A 10657-nucleotide genomic window follows, 5' to 3' on the forward strand; every position below is an offset into this window, starting at 1 on the left:
TATATTAGTCTTCTCGGTATAGCAAAATTCATCATTGGTGGTTTTATGTAATGTTAGAGCATTATGTGATTTCACTTTTATTCCTTTCATCAACTGTCCGGATTGGTGCTGTATTAGTGCAGCTTGTTCTTCGAAGTTATTTTTTTCTTGAACCACCCTAGAAAACGCATTAAAACAAATTAAACATTTTGCTCCACGTCCGAACGGAAAGCTATATTGATAAAAATAATTATCTTCGTTAATACAAAATTGACAATTTTCACTAATACTATCAATTTGTAGCTCGTGAGCGTGTATAAAAATAGAATGGCATATTACATCTACTGTAAGAATTGCGTGCTTTACACGATTGATTATGTGGGATGGAATCCGTCACCGTACGTAGAAGCAATACTTGAATTTTACATGTTAGTACAATATCGATTGCACATGTGAGGCTTACACAGACACATAGCAAACGAAACATACTTTATAACAATCAATGAAAACATGTTTGATTTCACGAAAAGATTAAGAAATTGAGATTTTTAAACTTTCATTTTACATTAAATAAAACAGCGTGAATTTGAATATAGAGACAATTTATCTTAGCTTCTTACTAATTGTAAGTATTATGACCATTAAAACAAATACATATAAGTGTGTTATGTCCGACAATGTGCGTACCATCTGTAAAAGAAATTAATTAAACGAAAAGCAACGCAAATGTACAGAAATGAAAATGAATAATGAAAAGCTGGAAATTAATAAAAAAAAAAGAAATCATTTAAACAATTAAAGAGCAAACATAAAATTTCTTTATAGTGTGCCCTTTACCCCAGTGTTTGTATTCATAAAAATTGACATCCATATGTAGCCAAAATATTCTTTCGATTACCCATCATCCATCCATCACTCCTCTTTCCGCACCGGCTATGTTAGAAACTTTTGTTCACCGTTGTACAAAAGTTTTATATATTTTATAGAAAGGATATTGCATTTTCTACAAGTGAAATATTAAACAATCTAGTTAGCTTTTTCACTATCCATCTAACTAATCGATATACACTAGAAATGATTAAAGTTCTGGTATAAATAATATGCTTTACAAGTAGCATGGAACTAGAAGTGTATATGTATAAAAACAATCACCCTTGGTACATATGCTGGGATAAACATGATGAAAGACATTCAGAATGCGTTCGCTAATAATGAAATAAAAGCTATAAAGCTAATAAGTTCTAAAACACTGTGCGACATGTTCTTTTTTCTGGGGACACACACATAATAATTCGAAACTTAAGAGTAACAAAAATTATAGTAGATCTTTTCAAATTTTCTAAATGAAATATGTACAAGTGTAACTCTACTACGTATAAACTAAATATAAATCCAGATTAATATTAGAAAATAAGTTCCTTTCGTAATATTCTTATCGTTTGATCATTTAATTGCAAGCGAATAAAGAACTAGTGCCCATTAAATGAAGAAGATACCGATTTAATGCTATAAAAATATAATGTGTGCAATAAAAATGAATAATACAATGAAATAAAGATCTCATATCGTATAAATCGCTGATAGCCGATCTGCTATCAACCCTGTCGAAAAATTCCAGAATCTCGTACTTTGATTAGCATACCTGCGAATCTGCGCCGTTTTGCCATGGGTTTCTTAGTGGACTGTTAGAACAATAAAAAGTAACAAAATTGTTATTCACCGTTATAGAAAGAGACCTCGTACGTGAAAACAAATTTTCTTATTAATCATAGAGTCGTGACGATCTGCCGCTACTATTAGACAAATTTCATTCGATGCTATTTTATTTTCTATGAATCAAACACTGGGACGAAGGGACAAAAATTGTATGTACATATAATTCTATCTGCAGGAGCCGGCAATTAAATTATTTATTCGTCATGGATTTTTTCGTTCTCCACAATTTTCAAGTTTACCTTCCTTTTTTTCTTGTTTTTTTTATACTGCTGGCCCATCAATGGATTCCAGCTAGCCTGTGTATTGTGATCTGTCGTGTGACAAGATTTCGACGAGTATTTTGTGGTAAGGTTGCTGTTGTCAATTTCTTGTTGAGACCGAGCCAGACCGACGGGCTTGATTACGGGGCAATTTTCGAACTCTCTACCCTTGAGCGGAATAGGTTCTAACGCAGCTATCAGAGTCTGTTCTTCTAGCAAAGACTGCGTTTCATATACATCATTATTAACGTCTCTACGTACTCGAACTATTAGTCGAAATTTATCAAATTCCTTTTACCACACGATTAAAAAGTATTTTTAAAAATAATTCAAAATATCTATGTACATACAAAAAATGATATCGTATAATTATCACATGTAGTGCAATGAAAGTAAAATGAAAATAATTGTTAGTAATTAGTCTTCACAAATTTGTTATAATTAAAACGTCACATTGAAATGTCACAGGCTTAGATAGCTTTTCACATTTTATTATAGCCATAACTTACATCGTTGCAGCTATAACGATAAAGCTTCGTAACGTTTTTATACAAAGGCACGAAGCGAAAATTAATTAAGACACTTATGCAACGCTAGAATCAACGTATACTGACCTCAGAATTAGAGCACTCAGAAGAAGCTGGCGGCCCATTTAATACCGGCTGTTCTGAACTGCTACAGCCTCCATAAACTTCACCCTAAAATTAACAGAACATTCTTATAATATCCATTTTCCAAGGATATCGATAGGATTTATTCACAATATATCTGTCATACCTTAAGCAATGACATTTGTTGATAGAGCTGTGTAACTACACATCTCAGCTTTTCTAATTCTTCGTCTGCCGCTGATCTCTTATTAGACTCTAATTGAAGTTCTTCCGATAATCGTACTTTCTCCTGTAGTCATAACATTAAATACGTTATACATTATTCAATGTTCGAGATATATTCATTTAGAAACGGATTTATACCTCTTCAAGTTTTTCTAACATTTTTCTAACATCGTTCGTGCTCATTTCACTCGGAACTGATTTAAGTGCTAATGATTCGACATTGGTTTGATTCTTAAGAGATTCATTATCCTTTAGTCTCGCTTCTGATTCTCCTATCTTGTGTAACTATAAAAACATAAAGAAATTAATTTCTTATGTTATCGAACGTTCTTCATCTATCGTCTTAGAGTATTCCCTGTTTACCGTTTTATTTGTGTTTAATTTATTCCTGAGTTCATTCAATTCAATTCTAAGATTCGCTACTTCGCCTTCTTTCTGTCGTAGCTGGGCCTCCCATCTCGCTTCTTCAGACTCTACATGACTTTGAAGCTTATTAAGCATACCTTCCTACAAATATGTTATCGATAAGTTTAACTAAAATATGCATTCCATTTTTTAAAATAACCATCGCAAACAATACATCGTATTGCGGAGGACTTACTGTATCGTCAATAATTTGCTTATAATATGAAACCATATCTTGCAAGCTCTTGTTTTGCTTTTCTAAATCTGAATGCGTATCAACTGTGCTCGTTTTCTTCAACGAAGATAATAGCAAATTAACTTTTTCTTCAAAGGCTTTGAGCCACTGATCATTGGATTTTTCGGCCACTTTTATATCCGGGAATATCCTTTGTAACAAGGCTTTTGTTTGCTCTTCTTGTTCCATTTTTATTTTTTGTGTGAATTCCTGACAATAGACGTTACCGTTTAATAAACGAGACGAGAAGGAAACAATAACGAACTTGTACAGCGAATTCAATAAACGTAGTTATAAAGACGATTTATTTACAATACGACCCGATCGATCAACGCAAATTTGAAAAACAAAAAGAAAATGGGGACTTACATCAAAGTTTTTCCCATTATCAGATTTAACACGCAACTCGGCAGCCGAAAGAGCTTCCATCACTTTCCAGTTTTTCATACGCAACTCCTGTTCCGATCATAAAAAAATGGAGATAAATTTTATGTATAATTTCGAATAAATATTTTACGCTGATTATAAATTTCTAAATAATCTGTCGAAATTTAAACTTAGAAAGAGATGGCAAAGTGATGGAAGCAGTAGAAATGGGTTGAACGTTAACAAATGTTAACACATGTACGACAAATGTGTTAAAATTAACTAGATTTCTCTGCATCCTTTCACTTACATTATTTTTGGTCCTTTGTGCTTCTAAATCAAAACTTAAACGCGCAGCAAGACTACGCTGATTGTTCACATCACTACGCAACGCGTCAACCTGGGCATTTAATTGGCTCAACTCCGTCTCTTTATGCGACAATTCTGTTTTTAAAGCGTTCAGCTGACTTTCCGCTTGGAACAACCTTTGAGATATAAGTGACGACTTCATATTAAGAAAATTAACTTATTCAATACAATATATACGTACAATTTCGACTGCTCTTCATTTTTCTGTACATTATCATCGATTCCATTTTCTCGGCCTTCCGCGGCTGGTCGTTCCGTGGTTGCTGCTAACTGAGAAGCTAACGATTCGTTTTCTTCTTGCAATTGTTTAAGTTGCTTCTGCAACTCTACGAGGCTTGAAAGCTGAAAAGTAATAAACGCATTTTAAGTCAAATAGAATTCACAATTACTGCTGTCTTCAAATAAACACCTACCTGTGTAGATAGTCGATCATTTTCTTCTTGCAAACGTGCAGTCTGCAATTGCGTGTCGCTCAACTGCTTTTCGTTATTCTGTAACCTGTTCATTTCAACTTTCAACACTTTCATTTCGTTTATAGCTTCATTTACGGTTTTCAGTTCCGCACGCGTCTTCTCCAATTCACTTCGCGTTTGCCTCAATTCTTCCTCTAGCTTCTCTTGATTCGCCTTGTAAGTGTTAACGTTGTGTTGTGCTTTTTGTAGATTTTCTTTCGCCTTCTCGAATTCGACTCTTATGGAGTTCAGATTTTCCTGTGCCGCTTGCAATTGTGCCTCCGACTGCGATATATTTTCCGTCGCCTGTTTGAATTCGATTCGTAAATTATTCAGCTCTTCCTTGCACTTCTTTAAATCCTCCTCCTTATTAACGAGTGCCATTTTAAGATCTGAAATCTCAGCTTCAGACTTCGTATCGTTTATCGAAGCCGACAACTCCGATTTCAATTTCATCACGTCGGATTGAGCTTTGCTCAGCTCTGCCTTCAATGCTGATGCATCGTTAGCTTCTGCTTTCACAGCGCTCAATTCGCTCTGCAGAGAGTTCACTTGTTTCTGAAGTTCCTGCTCGTGACGATGAGCACTCTTTAATCTGTGATCGACATCGGAGTACGTACGATGAGATTCCTCGAGCTGTCTAGCGACGTCTTGCAATCGATCTCCGGTCTCTTTGAAATGTTGCAGTTGTCCTTCCGCGTGCATCAACTGATTTTGCATAATGCCCAACTGTTGCCGTAACATTTCTATCTCTGCGGTGCTGCTCTCGCAAGTCGCCTGCAGCTCGCTTTGCAATTCCTGAGCCTCGACGTGTTTCTGAGCCAGTTGTGACTTCAACGCGTTCTCGTTCTCACGCATTTGAGCAAATTGAACCTCCATCTGTTTACGTTGCGCTATTAGTTCTTGTTGCAGGTGGCCCTGGGTTTGTCCCTGATCTTCTTGCATCTTGTGAATGATCGCAGCGTTTTCGTTCACCTTAGCCTGCAACTGTTCGATCTGTCTAGTAAATCCTTGTTTCTCAGCGGCGTGACTCTCGAGGATATGCTGCATGCGTGTGTGTAGAGTCTGAGTTTCCGTGACCTTGGCATTCAACGCTTCCTCCAGTTGTCGCACGCTAGCTGATAATCGGGATCGCTCGGAGTTGAGCTCGGTACGCAATTTTTTCAATTTATTTTGAAACGCGATGTTCGCTTCGTGCTCATCGGCCAAGGCTTTCTCTTTTTCCGCCAATTGCTTCTTCAATTTAATGACCGGATCCGCGCGCCCTTCTGTCCATTCCGAATGCTCCGACGGATTGTCCAGCTGTTTATTTAGAAGTTGGTCAATGAGAATTTGTATTTCGGAACGGCTAAGCTCAGCCTTCTGAACCAGAGGCATTAACAGGGACACGTTCACAGCATCTTTGTCGCCGCCTGATAAAACAATATTTAATAAAATAATTTATAAGCATTAATCATTTCATTAGTTATAATTAGAGGAACGAGACTGAATATCTTTAAATAAACAATGCCACATCGGGTTATTCCTTGTACGGTAATAACCTTGATGGGAACCGAACGGTCAATGACCCATACAAAGGGAAGGGGAATTGACCTTACTTCAACTGCATTCCAAAGAGCTTTACAAGAATCCACTGTTCCCAGAATAAATTCTTTACAAAATTCAAACATGTTCAACTAAAGTTTTGTTTTAAAATATAGTTTACTCGTACTTTTATCGAATAATTTCAACAGATATTTGCAGTCGAATTTTTTAGGAGATGATCAATATGTTGACTTTACCGATTTGTGCCAAGATGTCATTCCTCTTCTTCGTTTTCTTCGACTCCTTGTTCGGTGGCTGAGTAGGAGCAGAAGTAATCAATTCTTTTGTAACTTTCTCTTCCTTTACATCTTTAACGGGAATTTCTTTCTCTTCCTTAACTTCTTTCGCAACATCTTTGTTAGCAACTGGCACTGCATTAGCATTTGTAATTGTTTCTTTTTTTTCTTCCTTGATATTTTCATCCTTCTTTTTCACTGACTCCTTCGCATTTTTCTTCGATTTCGTCGGAGTTTCTTTCGGAGATTTATTTGCAACTGGCGCAGCTTGACCAATCTGTTGCAAATTTTCTTTCTGTTCGAATACAAGGATATTAAAATAATGAAACTGTCAACTTTAAACAGTCTAACTTGTTAAATACAAAACAATTAATTACGCATCGAAACGTTTGTTAACGAAGTTATAAAAATAGTACAAAAATAAATAAATAACAAAATGCTTAGAAGAATCGATGTTTCAAACGACATGTCTTTCACTTCTAACTATTTCAAAGACCATTAGTTTATCAAACTAATAATAATTTAAAAATCCGCAACATCGACATATTTGATGAAGCATTAACTGCATGGCTTTTATGTTAAATAAGCGGCAGCGACGTACAAAATATGAAAAATGAATGAAATGCACATGAGGTAAAACTACCAAAAGCAGTTCACTCACACTATGACTCCGTATGAGTTCGAGGTCGTCCTTTGGATGAATGAGGTCAAAATGATTTGCCTCTGCCAAGAGGGGTTGTGAAGAACTTAATTCAGTCACAATAACCAATGGCTCATCTTTATTTACAAGAATTGGCTTTACCTTTTCATGCTTGCTTTTCTTCTTACTTCCTTTACTACCCTCCTATGATTTCAATGTACCATGTAAAATGTTTCCCAAATATTCAGCAAAATAAATATAAAATATAAAGATGTGATTTTACATTAATAAAAACGTATGTAAAGTTGTTTTACATTATATTCAAATGGGCACACAAAGTTAATTTGTTGCAATATATATTAGAATCAATTACAAATCTTTAAAGTCATGTTGCACGTTAATGTAACTTGTATTCAACAGAAAATAGTATCTAGTGTTACTCTTTAGTTTAAAAATATTACAGATATACGCTTCACCTTACAACTGTATTTTTTGTGATTTCTTGCCAAACATATAAACCTGAAATTGATAAATTCGCTGCATCATTAGCAATTTATTTATCTTCTAAACATGGACAATTTTGAGAAATATATTTCTGAAGAGTATGGGAATCAGTATGAGTTCATGTATTTTCCTTATTTCAATTCAATTTGCATATGATAATGTAGTGATAAAAAGTAATATAACATCATAATGTGTGGAATAGTTATTTATAGAAAGTAATCTTGAGGTACTGTTTATCAATAACCAGTATACGAAAAACAGACTTGTGCTTCACTGAATTTGCTCTATATCAGATCAGTATTTTTTTTAATCCTTATTTTAGCTTTATTTGAAGATTCTGCAGCTTTTGTTTTACAACTACATTAAACGATTACTGAGAGGTTACAGATATAAGATAAAGTATAATTGAACACGGTCTTAATTTCATAATTTAAATTGACTTACCAAGACATATTCTCAATAGCAGACAAAGTTTTAAAAAATTATAGAAATTAAGAGCAAAATAAAAGATAATACTATGTAGAAAATTTTTGTCAAGTAAACATATTTAAAAAATGCGCAATGCCATTACGTGCATAACAAATGACGATCACTTAAGCATAAAACAATTCGTACCTTTCCTTCTAATGCGAAATTATTTTTATACAAGTCTATTGCATAGGTACAAAATTTTTGCCCATTTCAATATAAGGTATATAAAATTCGGTTATTACATCTTTAATTTTATTCTTAAAGGGAAAACATTAATTTAAGTTTTACATTGATATAGGAGTGTACTTCATGTTAATTTATGTTATATAGATGTAGATAAAATGGTGAATAAATACTAAATAAGAGGATATATTGGACAAGGTTTTTGAGTTATTTCAAGGCGTTACAATTAATCTTTATGGATTGGGTGACATCCAGCAAGAAATGTGATACATTATGAATAGAAGACATTAAATGACGTACAGGTGTGACATACAATATGTGAGCATACCATATTTCATGCATGAAATGTGTGAAAATAAGAATAAAAAAGCACATGAACGTATTTCTATATTTACGGAAAGTCGCGATTATTGCAATTGAATCTTACTATAAAATAAGACAAACTGTGTATCTTATTTAGGAACATCTTTTCAAATAAATATATTTTTACAAAAACTATTTGTAATGATAAAGCTTAAAATAAAAGAGAAGATGGTACCATTTTAATATGTACTTACCCTTGGTAAGGGTTCTAAAGGTAGAATCTGAGGATTTTCTTCAAACTGGACATGTTCTGCTTTTTCTTCTTTGTCCTCTTTCTCCTCCTTTTCTTCCTTCTTCTCCTTCACTTTCTTTCCTGCCTTGTTTTTATGTTTTTTCTCTTTACCTTTATCTTTCTTATCTACAAATATTAATGTGACTCTTATAACATGTAATCTTTACATAACCACCTGTGTTCCAAGATAATAGTACATACTTAATAAAAGATCATCAGGGAGTTTTCTTTGCTCTGCAATAGCCTCTTCGTAAGATTTCTCTTTCATACCAAACATAGACACTAAAGCAATAACTGCTGCTGAAACAACTACTACTGCTACACATATCAATCCTGTTTGAACATCCATTTTATCTAACTCTATCTGTAAAATTAAAATGTTTACATTAGATAGGAATGATTTAAAATTCTTTTCATCGACAAGAGGCTATTGAATATTTTACTATCGAACATCCATGAGTAATGTCTAAGATTGTACAAAATTCTTATAACTTAATTTCGGTATATGCAACGCAATCTTTTAAGGATAGTTTTTTCTAAATACTCTCAGCGTGTACGACGTTACTGATGGGCGATGTACGCACCACATTTGCCCATATTTTCTAATTCATTAAAACACGGTATTACCGAATAATCCTATAAATAATAACTATTTTGTTCTTCGTATAACGACAAGTTTCAACAGACGTTTCTCGGAACTTATACAGTACGTAATAACGCAGCACATAAAACGAATACGTATACATATAACGTACGTGTATAGATATTATATATGTATATATACATATACCACTAAGTGTTTTATAACAAAGTTATTTGTTAGGTGAAAGTTTGAAGGAAAAATGCGATAAAAATGACATATGGATGACAAGCGGGTCGTCGACACTCGGTGATGAGCCAAGCTTTGGAATGTTAAATCACAGATCAGACGATGTATAACCGGCGAAATGATTTATATTGTGTACTAGTTTTTCGTTGAAAAAAAGAGAAACAATAAAAGAAGGAAACTCGGTGAACTTACGTTGGTCACCGAAAACGTTTTCAGTGGATCTCTTCTGGCAAGGAATGTAAAACGAACAGTGCGCTAAGTATGTTTGCCTACAAGGAGAATCACGACAAGAATTCACACACGGCGATTTCTTCTTAAAGAATTATGGCGGCCGGATATGTATGCAGTCAAGTTGTACGTGTTCGAAGCCACGCCTATTGAAACTCCCGTTTTCCGATTGGCGGCGAACCGTGCCACGTACGCAAAACACTCGTTACAAACGGGAACAAAATTTATCCACGAATTTCGTTAATTGTCGATGACAATTAACCGCGATGAGTAATTGATAACCTAATTTTACTCATGATCGCTAACGGGCAACGTGAGACACGGGAGAACCGACGCATTTGCGCAACCCCGTGCCAAACTGCCAGTTTTACGTATACTGTTAAAAGGCATGCTCACCAACTTGATAGAACACAAGGATTTAAATCGCTCCTCGATCACTCTTGATCTCCGTTTCTATTTACGGTAAATATACAAGGCAAGTTGTTACAATGTTGTTATAATAAGTAAAAAATGAGTGTAGATGTATTTAACGATTTAATTTTATTGCGATTTATATCCAACTCTGCTTTAACACATAGAAAAATATTATATCTTATTCATCCCATGCTTATCAAAGTATGTAATATTGCAATTATAGATTAAGTTCAATAAAAATGTTATTGGAATGCCTATTCGCTATTGTATTTGAGAAATCGTAAGAGAAATCATAAGTTCAATATTAACTATGTATATATGATTAGACTTTGTTTTAACAAATAGATATTTAATG

The 10657-nt window shown here is 34.2% G+C and overlaps 1 protein-coding gene across 5 annotated transcripts; it reads right to left on the reverse strand.

Moving 5' to 3' along the window:
• Nucleotides 1–6: 6 nt before the first annotated feature.
• On the reverse strand, nt 7–10325 carry LOC108627057 (kinectin). Of its 5 annotated transcripts, none has more exons than XM_018028093.2 (16): nt 9853–10325; nt 9033–9195; nt 8794–8957; nt 7100–7282; nt 6400–6733; nt 4580–6030; nt 4348–4508; nt 4108–4282; nt 3801–3887; nt 3393–3641; nt 3155–3298; nt 2930–3076; nt 2733–2855; nt 2570–2653; nt 1622–1661; nt 7–157 (listed from the first exon to the last, which is right to left on the reverse strand). In XM_018028093.2, the coding sequence occupies exons 2-16, from the start codon at nt 9178–9180 to the stop codon at nt 114–116; spliced, it is 3534 nt and encodes a 1177-aa protein (XP_017883582.1). In that variant the 5' UTR covers nt 9181–9195; nt 9853–10325; the 3' UTR covers nt 7–113. The 5 variants fall into 5 exon arrangements, with proteins under 5 accessions (XP_017883582.1, XP_026671072.1, XP_026671073.1 ...); XM_026815271.1 differs by lacking the exon at nt 9853–10325 and adding an exon at nt 9459–9551; XM_026815272.1 differs by lacking the exon at nt 3801–3887 and having other exon boundaries at nt 9853–10324.
• Between the last annotated feature and the right edge of the window lie 332 nt (nt 10326–10657).

Source organism: Ceratina calcarata, unplaced genomic scaffold, assembly GCF_001652005.2.
Source record: "Ceratina calcarata isolate Rehan_Ccalc_2016 unplaced genomic scaffold, ASM165200v1 scaffold436.2, whole genome shotgun sequence".
NCBI classification, from domain to species: domain Eukaryota; kingdom Metazoa; phylum Arthropoda; class Insecta; order Hymenoptera; family Apidae; genus Ceratina; species Ceratina calcarata.